This window comes from Theobroma cacao, chromosome 5 (assembly GCF_000208745.1).
Source record: "Theobroma cacao cultivar B97-61/B2 chromosome 5, Criollo_cocoa_genome_V2, whole genome shotgun sequence".
NCBI lineage: Eukaryota > Viridiplantae > Streptophyta > Magnoliopsida > Malvales > Malvaceae > Theobroma > Theobroma cacao.
The window spans coordinates 18763199-18784484 of NC_030854.1; the positions used below are offsets into that span (position 1 = coordinate 18763199).

General features: G+C 36.6%; 2 protein-coding genes across 4 annotated transcripts; one reads left to right on the top strand and one right to left on the bottom strand.

Moving 5' to 3' along the window:
- Positions 345–2899, top strand: LOC18598605 (G2/mitotic-specific cyclin S13-7). Its single transcript, XM_007028190.2, has 7 exons — positions 345–489; positions 837–1054; positions 1180–1464; positions 1566–1691; positions 1810–2058; positions 2172–2333; positions 2430–2899. The coding sequence occupies exons 1-7, from the start codon at positions 444–446 to the stop codon at positions 2757–2759; spliced, it is 1416 nt and encodes a 471-aa protein (XP_007028252.2). The 5' UTR covers positions 345–443; the 3' UTR covers positions 2760–2899.
- Positions 3224–18511, bottom strand: LOC18598606 (protein kinase and PP2C-like domain-containing protein). Of its 3 annotated transcripts, none has more exons than XM_007028192.2 (11): positions 18120–18511; positions 17753–18037; positions 15738–15805; positions 15374–15597; positions 13367–13418; positions 11184–11733; positions 10459–10528; positions 10154–10373; positions 9959–10063; positions 4264–4359; positions 3224–3589 (listed from the first exon to the last, which is right to left on the bottom strand). In XM_007028192.2, the coding sequence occupies exons 1-11, from the start codon at positions 18232–18234 to the stop codon at positions 3395–3397; spliced, it is 1980 nt and encodes a 659-aa protein (XP_007028254.2). In that variant the 5' UTR covers positions 18235–18511; the 3' UTR covers positions 3224–3394. The 3 variants fall into 3 exon arrangements, 2 of the variants coding, with proteins under 2 accessions (XP_007028254.2, XP_017977154.1); XM_018121665.1 differs by having other exon boundaries at positions 3510–3602; XR_001928129.1 differs by lacking the exon at positions 3224–3589 and adding an exon at positions 4662–5015 and having other exon boundaries at positions 4268–4359.

Consider the following 21286-nt stretch of genomic DNA (forward strand, 5'->3'; position numbering starts at 1 on the left):
TAGTATTTTATTTATAATAAAAGGGAGAAAGGGCCTACGTGTTGTAAGAAATAGCGGGTAGCACCAAAATTTAAAGTTACGAGGAGTAACACGTGCGCGACGCCCTTAGAATAATAGGAGTGGAGTTTATGAGTATTATACTTTAGTAACAGGCAGACGCGAACGGTAACTTTTTTAGCCCACGGAACAGAGGCATTCTATTTACAGGTAGGCTAACGGCTATAATTTGTAGAAGTTGTCCACCGTTGGATTGAAGGAGATCCAGCGGTGGAAAAATTGAAAAAGAGAAATATGACCGTTGGACTTCGAAGTGAAGCGTCGGCTCTTCAGCTTCAAAAGGAAATCAATCTTCCCCCATTTCTCGTTCCCAAAAAGCCTTAAAAATCCACAGAGGAGAAGAGAGAGAGAGAGAACCCTACAATACCCATTGAAAGGAATCGGAAATGGCTTCAAGACCCATTGTGCCACAACAAGTCAGGGGTATTACAGGTATTAGCATCGATCTTCTCTTTCCAATCTCACAAGATTGTTGGTGTTTCTTCTTTATTGTTTTGGAGGAATCCTGTACATATATGCGATTTGATGTATCTTTTCCTTTTCTTTTTCGTTCGATATTAATCTGTTGGGCTTTCTCAAATGATTTTATGGTTATCTTGAAAGAATTCATCAAGGAAAGCGATTCTTTTGTTTTATTTTATCAGTGTCAAAACATATTTTGCAGTAGTATTGGGGGAATCTGTTGAAACTGTATCAAGCATTGTCTTTATCTTCACTATTCAGTTTAATAATAAGGACTGAATGGTTTGAGGAATAATAATGATTGTTTTGCATTGCAGGTGCCGAGGGCGTTGCAGGAGGAGCAGTTAATAAGCAGACAAAGAAGAATGCCGCAGGAGATGGGAGGAGCCGCCGTGCATTAGGAGATATTGGGAATCTGGTAAATGTTAGAGGAGTGGCTGATGGCAAGCCTCAGCCTCATCGTCCCCTCACCAGGTCTTTCTGTGCACAATTACTTGCCAATGCACAAGCTGCTGCAGCCGCTGAGAACAATAAAGTATAAATTTTTTTCTTGCAGCAAATTCGTTCTAACCCTTCCTTTGTTGTTTTCTATCATCTTTCTTTACGGGAAAATGATGTAAAAGAACAAGAAATTCCTCTCTTTTTTTTTTGTCCATACAGAAAAATGTTTGTGTTAATGTGGATAAGGCTCCTGTTCCTGATGGAAACAACGCTGTGCCTAAAAGGGCTGATGCTGCACCAAAGCCCGCTCAAAAGAAACCAACTGCAAAGCCCAAGCCTGTGGAAGTGATTGAAATCAGTCCTGACGCAGAAGATGCGGTCCAGGTGAAGGAGAAAAAAGACAAGGTTCCTGTGAATAATATTGATAAGAAAGCAACTGCGGGAGAGGGATCATCCAAGAAGAAAGCACATTCTCTTACTTCAGTCCTTACTGCTAGAAGCAAGGTGATTTGTGTGTTATTCTTGAAACTTGAGGTTGAGGGGTAATCTTTTCTTGTTTGTGATACTAACCGTTGAGGGTTCTTCTTCTAATTTGATTTTTGCAGGCGGCCTGTGGTATTTCTAACAAGCCAAAGGAGGAGATTGTTGATATTGATGCTGCAGATGCAAATAACGACTTGGCCGGGGTGGAGTATGTTGAAGACATTTACAAGTTCTATAAATCAGTTGAGGTATACACCAACAACATTCAACATCATAGTTGTGTATTCTGTATATAATAATGGTATCACTAAATCAGTCGATGATGATTTTTACGTGCTGACATTTATGAAACGCTTGGGAATGCAGAATGAGAGCAGGCCACATGACTATATGCACTTGCAAACTGACATTAATGAGAAGATGAGGGCAATTCTTATCGATTGGCTGATCGATGTTCATCAAAAGTTTGAGCTCTCTGCCGAAGCTCTGTATCTCACTATCAATTTGATTGATCGGTTCCTTTGTGTGAAGATCGTGCCTAGGAGGGAATTACAACTGCTGGGCATGAGTGCAATGCTTATTGCCACCAAATATGAAGAAATATGGCCCCCTGAGGTGTATATACGTATATACAAGCTTTTATTTTCTTAATTTGTTATTTCATTTGATTTACTGTCTTTTTCATGTGTCAAATAAGAGATCATTGGCTAACTGTGACAATGATGCAGGTCAATGATCTAGTATGCATTGCAGACAGAGCTTACAGTCATGAACAGATACTGATTATGGAGAAAACTATACTGGGAAAATTGGAATGGACTTTGACAGTGCCTACAACCTATGTATTTCTAGCACGCTTCATCAAGGCATCGATTCCTGATGATGAGAAAGTGCGTTCATTTTCCTAGTAATTTCCTACTGAAGCAACAAATTTGTTTTCCGCTGTTGGAATACGTGCTTATATATTTGCTGTTTGTGTTGTATAGATGGAAAACATGGTATATTTCCTGGCTGAGTTAGGTATGATGCATTACGAGAGCATAAGGTACTGCCCATCAATGGTTGCTGCCTCGGCAGTGTATGCTGCTCGTTGCACACTGAACAAGACCCCAGCTTGGACTGACACACTAAAGTTTCACACTGGATACTCTGAAGCACAGCTAATGGAATGTGCTAGACTGCTGGCTTTCTTCCATTCAAAGGCTGCAGAAAGTAGGCTTCAGGTTGTATACAGAAAGTACTCGAATTCTCAACGAGGAGCTGTAGCATTGCTTCCAGCACCCCAAACTCTATTGTCTGCCGCTGCTTCAGTTTGAAGCCAAAACAAAAAAAAAAAAAAAAAAGATTTTATTTTCATGGTTTGGAGCAGTTTATTTGCTGTGATTCCCCAAATGAGAAACATTATCAAGATTCATTTGATTATATTATTGATTTGATGATTCCATCGTTTGGCAAACTTGCTGCACATTCTTTGTACAGACAGAATGACCAAAAATGAGCAGAAAGAAACTGTGGCAAAAAATTGTTGCACTGATTTTTCTCTCTCAAATTAATTAACGTGAAATTACAATTATTGAGAAAAAAGAGATAGGAAGAGCTGAAGAAATCAAGCGGCTGAATGCTGACATGGTTTCAAAAACATTTAGAAAAAGTTGAATTTTGATTATTTTGTGTGTGATTTGATCATTAATTTGTTGCTGGAGAAAAAAAGAGGGTGTTCCGGAAAGAAAAGAGAAGGAGAAAACATTACTTACCTTAAAAATTGACGTAGCAGAAAAACTTGATCCAAGAATAAAAAAATTTATTATGTGAATTGTGAAGGCAGATTTTTAGCTCTAACAAACATAGCATTCCTTCCTTTGAATACAGACCTCTTTATGAAATAATCCTGGAGAGACAAATATCAATCTAAGAAGAATTGATTGTATAAATCTATTCAGAGGTAGAAACACTAGTAAACTCTCTCTGCTGTCGATACTGGACGAAGGAAGACAACAATGACTGTGATGTTATCTTTACTGCCACGTTCTGCAGCTTCCGTTGCCAATCTTTTGGAGCACATTGCCGGCTCTTTCACTGTATCCCTGATAATGCTTATGACCTCCATGTTGCTCACAACATCCCAGAGTCCATCACTAGCCATTACCTGACAATCAACCCTATTTTAAGTTAACTTTTCAAGTCCACGAACCACAGGGATTTTGACAGCCATCTTATTTTACAGCTGAATTCATAACTAATCACTAGGCACAGGGTACAGAAAGTAAAACCAAGTACAGTCAAATAACTTCTGAAAAGTAAAACCGAGTTTAGAGAGGCATGCGCGTGCACACACATATACAAATATATGGGCAGCAATTCCTAATTGTGTTAGCGATATCTCAAAAAGAGTAACACATAATCTATAGACATGTAAGAAACCTTTCAACAAAATGATTTGATATCTTGTGGAAAACACTACATTCATTTATTTAGTGACTAGAGATGTAAACCTACCAAAAGAGTTCTAATGACACCAAAGAAAAAAAAAGATTTACAAATGTGTTTTACATTTAGCATTATGGATCACAAAAATACTGAATACACTAAAGAATCAGATGCAAGTTTCAATCATACATCTTTAAAAACTTTCTCTTTCGCAAACTGTACAATGAAGATCGTTTTAATATGGCTTTCCCCTAGTGTTCTTCTTTTCTGTTACCGTCATATGTTTTGTATTACATTTATAAAGCTGTCCAAAACATAATGCTATAGATTAGAACTCCAATTATGATCAACCATCAATGATATACAACTATTCACCAAGACAGTGGCTCTTACCAGGAACTCATCCTCCAATAAGAGTACAGTTTCAGTTATCTCAGGCTCTGCAGTTACAGCAGGCTTCAGATCATCATCACCAATGGAGCGAGTTACCTATAAAAAGACAGATCAACAAAGGAAATATGGAAAGAAAAATCATAAATTCATTTATGTTTCATTGCCTGTGCATTATCAAAGAGCTTGAAAATTTGATTAGAAAAGAAAATAACTTATATGAGTTCTCTAAAAAGTTCTAAGTTTTCTTTCCTTTTGTTTTTTTCCCCTCATTTAATCAATATTTTATCTCTCCTAATGTCCAGGCACCCATCTCTTAAAAAACCTGTACCAATGACATGGCTAGAAAATACCAACATAAAATTTTTGAGATATATGAAGCAGTTTTTTAAAATCCATACAGAGAGTCAAGGCATTTATGTAAAGACAGGTGGGGTCGACGCCGGAAACATCGACGCCAGAAACTAGATAAACTGTAGCATCATAGTTCGTAGCACTAGGTGCAGTAGTCTGGGGACCTATATCAAAAGCACTATGTTAGCGCACCAAATAATCCCTTAGATTACAAGCGATTCACACATGGGAAGTATAGAGTAAGTCAACGTATCTGATTGATTGCTGGCAGTTTATTGTTGACCGTTTCATTGTTGTTCCTATTTTATTGTTAGTGGTAGTTTTCCATTTCAAGTTGTTGGAGGTTATATTTCCACCTTTCCACTTTATTTCCTTGCTTTAAGGGTTGTTATTCCACCAAGCTGTATTTAAAAAACAGTGAAGTTAATAAAAAGGGTTGCTCAGAATCTATTCAAGTTTTGAGTACTTAAAACTCCAGAGATCTGTAGATTCTCTCTAAAAAGCCAGCATTACAAACATAGGTCGAAAAAAGAAACCTTTCACCAAAATACCCAGCTTACCTCAAACTAAACCCAACTGTTCCACACACCGATCCATAACTCGATCCATTTCAAGGGACTGTAACAATTTGGTATTAAAGCCTAATGTTATGGGGGACTCTATTCAGCAACAACTAAAGCAACTTTTACAACTGTTCCAAGATGAACATGCAGCCAATTCAGCCCAACAAGAAGCAATAAATGCTCAACTGGATGAACTTACTAGGGATTTAGCGGCTTCCAAAGCTGATATCGTATCTATAGAGGAGGCCAGTAACAACCGAAACCGTAAGGGCAAAGGTGTAGCAAGAGAGGGATAGGATCAGAAACCATAGGAGGACGCTCCATCATTGGCCAAGAAGATCCTTTAGGGTGTTTGAGTAGGTGCAAGCACTTCTTTTGCCACCAACAAACACCTGAAGAAGAAAAGGTCGATCTTGCTTCTTTCCACGGCATATTCATAAATAAACATCACTATACATGTGTAGATTTAATATCTTAACAGAGTTCTAGAATGCCATATATCAGCTACAATCATGGGCCTCAACTCTACACAACCAGCTTGAACAGTTACATACTCAAACCAAACCGTGACCAGTAGAGTTGAATTGGAAAAATGGAAAGTTAAGAGATGACCTATAAAATAAGCTGGAGTGAATCACCAAGGAAGGTTCCCCAATATGCTTACTTATCCGCCATGCATTTGCAAATCGGATTTGCCTTATTAATAAGTGGGATGAAAAGAGGAAACAAGCAATATGGGAGGATTCATTTGCAAATCAGATTTAAAATATACATATAAACCCTAACCATATGCAACATGGTAGATAAGCAAGCATATTGGACAGCCTTCTTTGGTGATTCACTCCAACTTATTTTATAGGTAATGGCATCTCCTAGCCTTCCATTTTTTTGAGTTAACTCTGCTGGTCAGGGTTTGGTATGAGTATGTAGCTGCTCAACCCAATAATGTAAGGTCGAGGCCCACGATTGTAACCAATATATGGCATTCTAGAACTCTATGATGTAAACACTATTGAGGTATTAAATCTACGCATATATAGTGATGTTTATTTGTGAATATGCTGTGGCAAGGCTACATTTAAATATATCATGGTTGTAAACTTGTCTATGTGACTATTTGTGATGTTGTTGAAGATCTAAGTGTATTCGTGCATTATGGATGTTGTCTTTAAGGCTTGCTAGGTCTTGTGAGCTTGCCTAAAGGGCCACTGTGCCGGTAATGGCCTTAGGGTTCAAGTCATTACAAAACAAACTGGTCACTATTAAAGATAGTGGCGTAACCTACACACCTTTTTATAAAGATTGCATAATTGACACACCTTTTGATAAAGGTGATTCTAAAGAAACAAAGACAAATAGTAAAAGACAAATACTACAAGACAAATGAGCATTAGATTCTTTAGGTGCTTCTTTTGAGAGGCACACCTTTTGATATTGGCAAAGCTCTTTTGTCGAAGATGACTTGACAACATACTAGATGATGTGACAATCACTAAAGGATGATACCAACACACTTATCATCTTTAAACATACTTAATTAAACATAATTTTAATTTGAATTTTATGAGCTGTTTTCTATGAAATTGGATCTTTCTTGGTTTAGAGGGTTGGATCACTCTTGATATGTTATGGCAAGAGTTTCTTGGACATTTTGACTGTAGCCTTAGCTGTGTAATGATCAATCTTCAGCTTAGGTCAGAATGTTGGTCTGATTTGCTCTAACCAAAAGGTATCCTTCGATTAAAATGACAAATGTCCATCTTGAAGAACTTACTTGGGTTATATCCACAATCTTGAATTTTTTTTTTTAACAATCCTGATTATTTGTCCAATAAAAATTGTAGGGGAAGTGTCTTGCCTTTGAGAGGAGCATGAGAGGGACGTTGACATGCTGAAGGTGAAAAGGCTCATATCCCCAATCATCTGAATTCCACCATTGAGCGTAGCTGTTGGTATAAATCGTTTGTTGTAGTTTTAGCCTTTAAGCATGAGAGGTAGGTTGACACCTTCCTCCAAGAGAACCTATGGAAATTCTATCCACCAGAATATGAGCCTTTACACCTTTGGCATGTCAACCTTCTTTTTATGCTCCCCTCAAAGGCAACACACTTACCTTACAACCCCATTGGACAAATAATCAAGACTATAGATTTGACCCAAATAAACTTTTCAAAATGGACATCTGTCATTTTGATCAAAGGAAATACCTTTTAGTTAGAGCAAATCGGACCAACATTCTGATCCAAGATGAAGATGGATCATTACACAACCAAGACTATAGTCATAACGTCCAAAAGGCCATTGCCATAACAAATCAAGAGTGGCCCAATTCCACCAAAAACAGCCCATAAAATCCAAATTAAAATTATGTTGAATTAAGTATGCTTAAAGATGATAACTGTGCTAGTATCATCTTCTAGTGTGTTGTCACATCATCCAATGTGTTGTCAAGTCATCCTCGACAAAAGAGCTCCACCAACTTCAAAAGGCATGCCACCTCAAAAGAAGCACTCGAGGAATCTAATGCTCATTTGTCTTGTAGTATTTGTCTTTTACTATTTATTTTTGTTCTTTTAGAATCACCTTTATCAAAATGTGTGTCAATTATTTAACCTTTATAAAAAGGTGTGTAGGTCACGTCACAATCTTCAATAGTGACTAGTTTGTTCGTTATGATCTTGTAAGCCTATAAATGGCAACTCCTCCATGAAGGAGACATGGTTTCAAGTTTGAGATTACAAACTTGAACTTTGTAAAAAACTAATGTGAAATACCAAGTATGAGTTTCTAAAGTTTCTCTCTTTGGCTACTCTCTCCTCTCAGTTAGTAACTAAGTATGGATCCACTGCTCACACCTAATAAGCAATGACATGAGTCATATGCTCTACAGTTGCCACTCCGATAGATCCTTTGCATTAGAAAACTCATGGAGTTGATTATCGACCATCGTATAACACTGCAGCAAATTAACACTGAACGCCGATACTCCGTGACCCCATTACTATAGCACACATATTTTGTGGCCTTGTTACCTAAAGCACATGGTAGAGCCATAAAAGTTAAGCCTTTACTGAGATTGTGTTGCAAAGAAGGTGTTTGAGGGTCTATTGTTGGCTAAAATATTTTGGCCTACGCTTAGTGCTTTTGATATACTGCTTAGTGCTGCAGACTATAGTTCTACAATTTATTTGGTTTGAACACCCATCTTAAATGGTACATTAATTGTTATGAAGGTTAATATAGTCAGTTGCATGTCTATCTCTAAAAATAGTGTATAAATACAAGATATAGTACCACAATAGCAGGTTGTTCTCTAGTTCTTCCCAGCTCTCTCTCCTCGCTTATAGCACCTGTATTAGTGTTTGATTTGCTTACTAAGCACTTGATTGCTGCAATTAGCCTCAATGTTGAAACAATTTTGACTCAATTTGATGGTGTTTTGTGCTAATTGTTTCAATATATGCATGGATTTCATTCCAAGTCTTGTTGTTTAAGTTGTTTGATTGAAAGCTTTGGTAATCCATCTTTAGCTAAAGTTCTTAAGGCACTGGAGTTGTGGCATGCTGCTGTCAGTCAGCAGTGGTTTGTTGTACATGTACTCAATGTAGTAGTGTTTTGGCTAAAAATCCTAAAGCGTCAGTAGGTCCAAAATAGTATGTAGAACCTAAACACCATGTGGTGTCTCCACCTCAAGTTACCACACGTACACTTAATAATGGTAGCAATTATCTGCAATCGTCAATATAAATAGAAGCATCATATAAAGGGTGCTCCTAAGGATAGCCAAAAAAGGTGGCTGATTGGTGCAAGAAGATGCTTAAATTTTGAGTGTGCTATCTAATGCAAGCAGAGATTGCACACGGCATGAAGTTTGGCGTATGATTTTTCCAATTGTTAATATGCTGTCTGTGTAGTAATCTGACTCATATAATTTATCTTCCAGTTCTCTGCAACTCGAACTCTCCTTACAAGAGTCCAGATATGCATAATAATTATTTAATTTATCAAAAACAAGATCCATAACTTGCTAATGAATTTATGAAATATTAAACAATAATATGAAACCTCAATATTGAGTACATGGTACTATAAAAACAGGTTGGACAAGCCTATCTGTTAATCACTCAATCACACAAGTCTGAAGTGTTTTCTTTGAAAACTGCCATAATGGACTAAACGGTTGAGCAATCTTGATTTTTAACCACCCATTTTGGCTTTAAGGATTGATGGCAGCATTTGAATGTTCGAAAAAAATACCAATTGTAGTGTGTTTTTATAAAAAAGAATTTAAAAACCAAAATGTAATATGCTATTAAGTTGCAAAACAAGCAATTAAAAAGTTCACAAGCTGATAACTATGAGTGAAGATATATATTGATGTTGGAATAGATTGCAGGCCATTGGCCTCTGTCCAACACACTTTTAGCCAAAAAGGAGCCTCCTCCCAGGAAAGTATGTTAAAGAGTGAGGTTAGTAATTCAATTCTGATAGGAAACAAGAATTTATAACCCAAGCATAAACAGATTAAGAGAAGGATACCAAAGCCCTAGGTGGAATGAAATATCATGAAATGAAAACATCCAAAAAGCAAGTCTAACTACAAGGTTTGATTTTTCTTTGAAGAACCAGCTTTCCAATACTAAGTTAAAAGACTTTTTGGGTCTTTTCTTCTATCAAGCAAATGTTTAACAATTAAACTGCTGAATGCTGATAGAGTATTTCCTTCAACGAGAAACATCTACTATCAAAGTCAAAATTGGAAAGAGTTAAAGCAGACAAACCTGAAGTGCAGCAGGACCAACCCTCCAAGTATCAACTTGCCATTTTACTTTCCCCCCTGCACTAACAACACGATCTCTCTCCTCAAGACAGCTTGCGACATGATCCTAATATGTCAAAGTCAACTAATTTCAAAATATAACACAACATAATGCCACAAGAACCAATAGAATTAGAATGAAACAGTCCAAGCTCACCCTACTCAGAGCTAAGGGGCACCCAGCCCGACATAAAATTGTCCTGCAATCACCTGCATTAGCGACAAAAAGCTTGTTTCTAACTATTAGGGCAGCAGCTGCAGTGCAACCAGGATGCCAATCTTTCTGAGTCACCCTCTTGGAATTACGATGAGAATCAAGTTCATTTCTAAAAGCAACATCTGTCCTAACAAATGCTTCCAACAGCGCATCAGCAGGACTGCATTCATATATACACTTGTTTAATCTAAGAAAGTGGATAATAGTTAGACAAAGGCAGGCATAACAACCAGAGCAAAACAAACCTGCATGTAGATCCTAAGATTTTCAGAAATTCCGGCAATGCTTGAGCTGAAAACTCAGCTGCTGCTGCACCTACAGATGTTCCAGAATCCAGAGAGTTTATATGAACAAGAAAATCACACTTAACCATACTAAGAAACAGACAATTTTGAATAATAATTCTATCCCAATGGTTTCTTAGAGATTTAAAGAGGAGCTTGTCTCCTCTAGAATTTGAAGATATCTCCAGGTAAGATTCGAAGACAGTTTACTTTAAGAGATGCAGAAACATGAACAATTTTGTTTTCAAAGTATCTGACTCCATAACAATTCTATTGTTTCTCACTTGAAGCTAAGTGGTTCTTGAATTATTAATTGCTAATAATAAGGTAAACTCATGTAACTGAATTAGAATAAATTCAGGATAGCCAAAAAACAGGTTAAGACATTCCAATTATATATACACACAAATTTAGTAACTTGAAAGTAGAGACAGCTTCTACTTTATAAGTTATTCCAAAATCAGGAAGAAAAAAAGGAGGGTGAGAAGTATTTGAATTAATCACTTAGATAAGATTACCTTCTGAAACGATTTTAATTTAAATTACCCAGAATTTAATTTGGCCTCCTAACTCTTTTTCTTCAGATGTATTTATTTAAACAAGTTTCCAGTGGCCATTAGGAGCACTTTATCCTCATATTTGATCCCTACTGGATCTTCAGTATCATGTGTCACAGTTTTGCATACCTCTGTGACCATCAAAGATACCGAAAACATGAACATCTTTCTCGTTGCATAAGTAAGGCATAAGAAAGTGTGTGTCCTCCATACTCTCCCTTCTCCCACATGTAGCAAAGGATCCCCAAGAAAGTACTGGATGGTATGTCAAAGATTCATCAGAAGAATCAAGCCATTTTCCGAAACCAGAATGTACTTCAGCAGATGCTCTTTTGGATAAACATTGTCCCTGAGTAGACCAGTTAATATTTTCCTGATAGGTATGAAGGTTGTTAATGCTTTCCATGACTTGATGACCATGGGAAATAGAAGATTTTTGAAGTGATAGATCTTCTTTCTCCATTCTCTTTCTCTGTTCCAAAATACCATCTAGTTCTAAAACTATATCGTTAAATGAAGGCCTATTTTGAGGATTTGCATCCCAACACTTTTGAATTAGTGACAGCATACTTGCTGGCACTCCAGACACAATACCAGGAAGAACTGGTCGCAGTCCACCAGAGACCACAGCGGCAGTAAGTTGCTGCTCAGTATAGTTCATCTCCAGAACAGTGTGGGCCTGCCAGTAGCAAATAAATTACAAACAACCACTAAAGCTTTAACAACAAATATGAGTAGTCAACACCCACCCATGGTTTGCAATATTAAAGAGACGTGAGGCTTTGCTTGACCATAGTCCAATGCTGACTATACTCAAAGTTCAAACATTCTACCAGAAAACATAAATCTAAAGTGTGCAGATTTGCAGTTTGTTTATCTCTTCAATTCTAGGCATGAAATGACCGGCATGAATGCAAAGCAAGCTCTGATTTGATGTTAAAATCATTCACTAGAAAAGAACTTATGGCTGGAGGAAAAATTAGATAGCAATAATGGTTGGATACATTTATCCAATAACCGATCATTCATCCCAAATTAATTCAGATGCAAAAATCATCAAAAATAAGTTGGCTTGTAATAATATGGCAGGAAGGTAGATCAGAGATATAATTCAACTTCTATTTAATTAATACTGACATGACTTGTTTAAAGTTCCTCAAGACCATCTTTCAGCTTATTCTCCCCTACATTTTTAATTTAGACTGTAACTTGTAGCGGGTAGTTCTGGGTTGGCAGAACCTTCTTTGGTAGAAAAAAGGCACAAGATCCTTCTTATGCTAATCCTTTAAATAATAGTAGAAAAGAAGAAGCAAAAGAGGCTTATATTTGTTTTGCAGCCTGTCATTGTGTAAGCATAGTAGGAAGAAAAAAAGGAAGTAATTTGTCCTTGGAAACTGCTGCAAAATAACCCTAAAACAAAGAGAACTAGATTTATTGAATGAACCAACCAGAATATATCTTCTACCATCAGAAACTTCAAACACAATAGAACAAGTTTGGTTTGCCATTTCCCCAATAACCTCCAAGTAAACAGAATGCAGGAATAAAAATATATAGTGTTAAAATGATCTCCTTAAGCACTATTTAAAAATTCATTGTAAAAGCTAATGCCTAATTTCCAGTAACAGCAAACATGAGCAGCATGATCCATACGAACAATGTTCCTTATTACTTGGATCACAGATCATTCTAGCAGGGGGTTGGCTCATAGAGTAAACTAATTCTGGGTCCAGCAGTTGGACTGTGTAAAAAGTTAAACATCTAATTAAGATATTCATATGTAACTTAATCTGAAATTTTTCTGTATAATACTAAAAATTAGCAAGCTGGGTGGTTGAGAGCCTGATTAAACCTCAGCTTTCTAGTTAATATGTTAGATATGAGAGAGATTAATAAAATTTGATTTGGGCAGATTAGGTTCAACAAAATCCAGCTAGTTTAGTGGGTCTGACCAGATTTGACAAAGTTAATTATAAGTCAGGGTAGTTCTAAACCCTTCCAAATCAAAGAAACACTGATAATTCACCAGTCAAACTGGTCAGATACAACAATTTAAGTTGCCCTTTCAAGGTCGAAAAGGCATGCATATATGCAGAAATTATATCCAAACATGAGTTTTTCCAATTCTTTTAAGTACCAATATCAATAGTTGCCAAGCATCAAACAATGCAATAAAATTTGTCTTGAAGTGGAAGTCCTACCAATGAGAGTGATAGCTCAAATTTTCTTAATAAGCATATGCATAACCATAATAATATCACTAATCAGAAATCAGATACATAATAAGTAAATGCAATCAAGAAAAGACCAACCTGAGCTTCAGCACGAATATCAGTGTATGGGATAACGCCAGTTAGCAGTTCACTGCAATGAAATGGAAATCAAGTTCTGTATTTGTAGCCTTACAGAGCAGCAAATATAGAAGCAACTACTAAACTGAAATGATAAACTGGGAAATATAACCACCATAACGCATAGGTCACAATTAGATTAACCATGCTAGAGCATATAAATCTAGCTCAAGATGATATTTCTTAGCTCTTACCATAAGAGCCAATGATAGCACCATGAAGAAACCTGATCCATTGATTCACTTAATAGCTTAACATGTGCTATTGCTGTAGGGCTCTGGGAAGCATGGACATCTCTACCAATTAGTTATTTCTGTGTCCAGTGGATATTGGAGGCAATGACAGAGAAAACAGGACAAATACACACCTAATCACCAATAGACATATTGCGTACCATAAAACAGAGAAGAGGAAAGAAAAATCCTAAAAAAAAAGGACAAGAATTGGACATATCAGAGGTGCATCCTTGGATATGTTTCCAACATCGATTTCATGAGATTCAAACTTCCACATAACAAAAAGCCAACAGCAACCAAAATGATTTTGCATTTAAATAAAATGTAAATGAGTTTTCAATAACACAAACCCCCTAGGTTCATGGTTAAATGGAATTTGTTGCTATTATTTCAGGCCTAAATTTCTTTTTATTATCATTTCAACAGTGTTTCAATTATGCAAAGCTGTTAAATACTTTCCAAAGTCCCAACAGAAGCCTAATGTAGAGATTCCAAGCCCAGACAAGCCAGAGAAGCATAAACTGTTTCATGGTTCACTGAAGCATCTAAATGCTTTGAACACTGCTTGTCATCCCATTCAGTAAGGAGGAATGGCATCGCATTGCTTTATTCTTTTCTCTTAATAAAGCCCACAAGCTTCTTTTAAGGCCAAGGACCATGTAAAAACATTAAAACTAAACAAAAAAAAAAAATGTTGCAGCAAATGACAAATCATCTAAAACCAACAATTGATATCAAATTACATGATGAGAGATGAAATAACTGGAGACTCAGGCTGACCATACAAAGGATCCTTCTCCAGTTGATTTGTCACAAAATTTTGGATGGTAACATCATAAATACATAAATAAGCATATTCTTCTGGATTAGCTTATGGGTGCTTGGACGTTTCATTACTATGAAAAGATGCCAACTTCTTTATGTAGCTATCCACACATAAATTGGTAAGAATTTCTCAAGAGTAGGGGTTGCAATATTGGACATTACATGCAAAGATGATTTGACCTTTAGTGGGTTCATGCCAAAATTCATGTTAACATGATTATGACACAAATTAATCATGTTGTATGGCAGTTGACTTGCAAGCTCGAAAATAAAAAAATAAACAAGAGGATAAGAAAGTCTTCTTGAGTTGATCAGTTCAGTAATCAACTAAGCTATGACATGTTCAACCCACTCATTTAGATGTAATTTTATGTTTAATTCAAAATTAGTTCAGATATCAAGTTATCAATACAAGATATATTAAGACAATTTAGTAAATTTCAACACGTTAAAGCACAGTTGGCCCTAATTTTTTTTAAAAAAAATTAATTGGTCTTTAACCTCTCAATATAGAAATAAACGGAAGTGTTACAATGTCAAAAAGATTGTTGGCCACATATGGGTTGTCCATTTTTTTACATAATTGTCTGACCGAAGCATTAAATCTTAAAAATTGAAAGGTTAGAAACATCAATAGAACAATTAAGAAGTTAGGGACCAAATTGAACTTTTTAAAAGGCTAAAGACCAAAATGCTTTTAACTCAATTTGAAATATTTCTAAAATCTTCCATTGCAATCTATAAATAAATAATCTCAGTATTTTAGATTAACAGTTGATAATAACTAGCAATCTAAGAGAAGGAGATGAAATTAGGTATGCACATCCTTTATTATCCCAAAATAATAAAAGCATTATAGGTTAGTATAGCAAGAATCCTAATTCATAAATCTATCTTGCATTCTTACTTGATGGATACTCCAAAGCTGTAGACATCTGATTTTTCAGTATGTATCTCCTTCCTCAATATCTCAGGTGCCATATAAATAAGAGTGCCAACCATATTCTTTTTATGAAAACCACCTGTTGGCTTGCCAGATGATCTCCAATTCTCAGTAGAAACTCCTCTAAGATCTTTCTTATATTCTGCCAAACCAAAGTCAGCTAGGTGTGCAGAAGAGTTTTGGTCAAGCTGCATCATATGTTATTGGTGTTCTTATATAACTTTGAGGCACGGAATTCACTCAATTAAAATCATTTGCTGAGAGTATCTAACTCCAACCAGAAGATCTAGATAAATTAAAGAGATAAAAGGTTATATAAGAAAATTACAAGAACATTTGCTGGTTTCACATCCCTATGTATGATTCCTTGATTGTGCAGGTATTGCAAAGCCTTTGCTGGAGGAAAAAAAAAACAGCAGAAAAGGTGCATCATGCAACATCATTGAAAAGAAAATTTTTGTAAATTCTGGTAAACAGAAACGGAAGCAAAAAACAAGATGGGGAAAAAATAATATGCAATAGAAAACTTTTAGTATAAGCTAGTCAACAGAGTATTGTGATTAAGATAAATATTTCCATGTAAACATGAGGATAATACAAAGTGGGTAAGCGCATTAAAAAGCTTGTCAGATCCTTTATTATTAACTAGTTCCTTACATAAAAAAACAAAGTTACAGCAAGCAGTTATCATGCTGCATATTCATCACTCAATGGTAATGGCTTTTCTGGCTATCAGGATATCTAGGTTTTCACTTTTTTTAATTTATTTAGTTTTCTTTTGTGAGTACATTGTTTCTAACACCAATCTGAAACCATAGAAGGTAAATAAAAAAACAAATTAATAACAAAGATATTTTAGAAATTAAAAAAAAAGAAGGAAAATTAACAAAGCCTTGAGATTGCAGTTCAAAAAGATTTACTTAAAACCAATATGACAGAAGTAATACAGTGTCTGCATTACCGTGAAACAAACATAAAATTTCAGCAAAGTTCAGTCTATATATCAATTATTATCCATATATACCTTTGTGAGTTGTACTCGGATACAGGTCACATTCTGCTTATAATTGAGAGGTTTCCTATGACGCATTAACAGCACTATGACCAGAACATAGCATTTTATCAACAGAAGGTACATATTCAGTTTGCGTGATAATCAGAATTTCATGTGTTTTCTGTTTGTCCTATTACCAAATGCATTGTGAATGCAATGAATCCCAAACTTGTGTGTACCAACATGGTGAAGCAAGCAAAATATCCAAGACAAGGTTGCCTTGGTTAGTTTCCTTAAATATTACTTTAAATATTCCATATCTTATTCAAAAGAGTTAGCCTTAGTCAAGCAATTTAAGGACACAAATCCCCAAAATTCTTCGTTCAGCGGCTCTACGATGAGAAATGCATTCACAATGAGAAATAAGCAACCAGGATTCTTGAGCCCAAAATTGCTGGCTAGGAGTAAGCAATCAGGATTCTTGAGCCCACACATATACCAAAGAGCTTTCTATCGAAAATACCAACTAGCTCCCTATTAAGGCCATCAGCCCTTAATGCAGATTATACATTTAACCAAGCATAGCAGGGCTTAGGAGGTGGCTAGCCAAAAAACTAGCATAGTGAAGCACCTTGGCTTGCATAAACTTGCATAGTGAAGCACCTTGGATATGACAGGACTTAGGTTTGCATGTTTCTGGTTGGTACAAGCTCTAATAAAGTATGCCACAATATAGGTCCATGAAGGCTAGAGCACAGATACATACCAGAGCCTCTTCTATATAAGATTGGACTGTGACAACAAGTTTAGTAAAAGTTTTTCAACCGTTAATTTGTCTTTTGGGATTGTTTGAAGAAACCGCAACCACCTAAAAAATTTAATTTCTGTTTTCTTAAACCAAGTATCTAAATTTCTAGCATTATTATAGACAAAAAGCCAACCTCGCTTTTGTCCCCATAAAACGTTGGAAAAGACTTTTCACAGACCCCCGAACAAACTAACCAACCATCAAACTTAAAATCTAAGATGCCACTAGAAGGAAGGGTGCAACTACATAAACTCTCATTCATCCTGTTTTAATCCTATATTGTAACACAACATAAACCCTGATTACTTTCATAAACGTGATAGCACCTAAACTATTCTCTGTTTGCCAAGCTATATCAATATACTCTCCAAGTCTCCTAGCATATGATTAGGCTTAGTTGAAGTAAACAGGAAAATAGATAAATCAGAAAGAAACAGAGAAACCAATCCATAATTTAATGTCATAAAACAGAAAACAGAAATGGATACCAAATAGCAGGAAAGAAAAAAGGAAATTCTGGAGAATGCAGATATAAGTGTACCTAACTGGAGCGTAATTGTAAGCGCGTGATCAATATCGGGAGTCCACTCTTGGACGTGTAATTTATGAGCCAGATTTCGTTCTTCATAGAATTGAAAGAAGAACATGTAATTGGGAGGCCTGGCATGCGCGGCGACAAGGGTTGCTATTCCAGGATGATGCAGCTTGCATAGGAGCTGCAACTCCTTGTGAAATTTGTCCAACTCGTCCGAGGTAGACAAGATTGGCTTCTTCACTGCAACCCTCTTTCCATCCAGAATTGCTTCGTAAACAACGCTTTCCGCCCCTTGATCGAAGCCAACAAAACCATGAGAAATGTGGTGGAAGGAATAGCAGAAGGAAAGGGAGCAAAAGAGTGTCACACTTACCCCTGGCAATTGGGGAAAGAAGAATGTAGGAAGAAGGAGGAAGGTGAAGAGGGATGGAGTCGCTGGAGCAGCAACCTCTTACGCAAGTGTTTGGCTGCACTATGTCTAACCCCATTTTTTCTATTTTCCAATGTCTGTCTTGATTCTTGAGTAATTCTCCAATGGCGTCCGCAGCGCAATCAGCAATGATAATACTGCTACTACTACATACCAAGTTCTCGTACGAGTTCCAGAAGAGCAGTGCCCGCACGGATAGTGGAAGCTGTTGCGAAATTTCCCATTAACACCTCTTTTGGATTCCCTTGGAAATGGATTTTCCCAGTTGTTGTGGGAACAAGCAATAGCCACACCTACTATACTAACAAGACATGGCAATTGTAGCAATATGTTAGCACGAGGAGATTACCAAGAACTGTAATAAATATATAGATATATATATATATATATATATGGAGAAATATTTTTTTTAACCCTTTGTGTTTTTAAAAATATGTCTCTAAATAATTTTAACTATTTTTAGTTACGAAAATAGATTTTAGGATAAAAATACTCTTAATGAGATACCTTCATTGACGCGCACTCTCAAATAAGAAAAAAATAAAAAAATAAAAATACAAAGAATTTACGAACATCTAATTTTGTGCAAAACATTTTTTTTTTTCGTAAAACTTGTGCAAAACAAAATAATGTTGCATGAGATAGTTTTTCAGATATTTCAAACATGACATTCAGATAATAGAAGAAGAGTAATATTAAATCGAACAAGGAACCGGTCGTAATGAATCAAAAGCTTGGAGAATGATGTGAAACCAGAAATCTCTGATACAGTGGTGAATCGAAAGGAGAAAGATGTGAATCTAAGGCACGAAATGGTCGTGCTACAGCAGGCCATATGTGACACGGCTGTGGCAGGGTAAGGTTTAGAGTTTGTGAAATGGCATGTTGGGAATGTGTGACACGTCTTGGTGGGAATGTGTGACACGACTGTGACACAGCAGTGTTTAGAGTTTGTGACACTCCATAAAGGGAATCTGTGACATGGTAGGGTTCAAAGTTTGTGACATGCTATGGAGGGAATTTGTGACACAACAGGGTTTAGAGTTTGTGACACGCTATGGAGGGAATCTGTGTTTCGACAGCGTTCAAAGTTTGTGACACGCCATGGAGGGAATTTGTGACACGGCAACATTTAGAGTTTGTGACACGCCATGAAGGGAATCTGTGACACAGCAGGGTTCAAAGTTTGTGACACGACATGGAGGGAATCTGTGACATGGTAGCATTCAGAGTTTGTGACACGCCATGGAGGGAATCTATGACACGGTAGGGTTCAGAGTTTGTGATACGCCATGGAAAGAATCTGTGACACGACATGAAGGGAATCTATGACATGGTAGTGTTCAAAGTTTGTCAAACTCCATGAAGAAAATCTATGACACAATAGGGTTTAGAGTGTGTGACACGGCATGACTTGAACATGTGACACTACATGGTTTGAAAAAGGAAAAAAAAAAAGCAAGCACATAACGAGGAAACCAATTGGACTTCCACTGAATGAATTCAGTGAATAAATGAATATTTATAGAGGAAATTGTGAGGCCATTTCATTTTAATTAAATGTTTTTCAGAAATCACAAACGTTTGTGTGAAGGAACTCAAAGAGTTTGATTTGATTCATTCCTCATTCCCAAAGGTACCAAAGTGTTCGACTTTGTTCTTTGCAAGCTTGACGACACCTCAGCAACAATGTCAGTTATCAGTGAAGAGGTCAGCCAGTCTGAAAATAAAACTTTCTTCTGTTCGTTAATTTTTTGCTGGGTTTGTGTGATATGTTCTTGTTTTTTCAATCTTTTTCAATTGTTATGTTTAAACTGTTTTCTTCCTGATTTTATGGTCGTACCAAAGTTTTAAACTACAACAGATATGGCGTGTAATGAGTTAATTGCTTTTTGAGGTTTTTAGAGTGTCACAACATTAGTTATTTTAAGGTAGTTCGTGTAATGAGTCATTAATTACATTGATTGGAGTGTCACTCGCCATGGGTATTTTCGGCTAGTTCATGTAAGAAGACAGTAATTATAGTGATTGGCGTGTCAGCGTTAACGTGTAACAACATTTGACTTGATATGCATGGCGTGTAACAACATTTTACTTAATATGCATGGCGTGTAACAACATTTGACTTGATACGCATCGCGTGTTACAACATTTTACGTTATATGCATGGCGTGTAACAACATTTTACATTATATGCATGGCGTGTAACAATATTTTACTTGATACGCATGGCGTGTAACAACATTTTACGTTATATGCATGACATGTAACAACATTGTACATTGTATGCATGGCCTGTAACAACATTTTACTAGATATGCAGTGAAGCGTACGTGCTCCGGAATGCTGCTGGACATATATCCATAAGGCTACTTTTGCACTGGTCTCTTGCATAACATCATGATTCGTCGAATCATTGTGACAGATTCAATGGAGCATGAGCTATGGTTTGCAATTGGCAAAAGCAAGGCATGCATATCAAAGTAGGAGTTTTGCCTTATCACCGAACTGAAGTTTGGTCAAATGCCCAATGTGTTTACATGACCGTACGAGGTTGTTGCGAACGAAATTCATGCGAGATACTGGAACGAGCAACAAAACGTTAAGTTGCAAGTGTTGCTTGATACGCTCCAAGGAGGAAACTTTTAGCGACCAGGAGATGTGACCAAGATGGCACATGTCTTGATTGCGAATAACATTTTATTTGATCAAGACTACCGTAGACGGGTGACGCCTTGGCTCTTGTCATTGGTGGAGGACATTGACGCTTGGAATGTCTTCCCATGGGGTCACTATGTTTGGAAGCTGACCTTGGACTACCTTTTGAAGGGGTTTGAAGTGCCTGCCTCAAACTTGCAGAAGGATCGTTTACGGTACAACATTTATGAATTCACATGGGTGATAAAGGTACTATCACGTAACATTTTTCATTTTCCTTTTGACATAATAATTTATGGTTGCACTTGTTTATCATTTACGGTATGATAATGGTTACATTTGACTTGCAATTCTGGGCAATGGAGGTAATTCGGGCCTTGCAAAAGATAGTTGCCCCCTCTACTCTGAAAGACGTCTACCCACGTATGTACAAATGGCAATGCAATCAGAAG

Excerpts from the sequence above, each read along its gene's own strand:
- LOC18598606 (XM_007028192.2), bottom strand. The coding sequence starts at position 18,234 with ATGGGGTTAGACATAGTGCAGCCAAACACTTGCGTAAGAGGTTGCTGC. Across the intron at positions 10,064-10,153 it reads GCCCCTTAGCTCTGAGTAGG|GATCATGTCGCAAGCTGTCT; the intron begins GTGAGCTTGGAC and ends TTGACATATTAG. Across the intron at positions 4,360-9,958 it reads TTGGTCCTGCTGCACTTCAG|GTAACTCGCTCCATTGGTGA; the intron begins GTTTGTCTGCTT and ends GTCTTTTTATAG.
- LOC18598605 (XM_007028190.2), top strand. The coding sequence starts at position 444 with ATGGCTTCAAGACCCATTGTGCCACAACAAGTCAGGGGTATTACAG. Across the intron at positions 1,055-1,179 it reads CAGCCGCTGAGAACAATAAA|AAAAATGTTTGTGTTAATGT; the intron begins GTATAAATTTTT and ends TTGTCCATACAG. Across the intron at positions 1,465-1,565 it reads TCCTTACTGCTAGAAGCAAG|GCGGCCTGTGGTATTTCTAA; the intron begins GTGATTTGTGTG and ends TGATTTTTGCAG.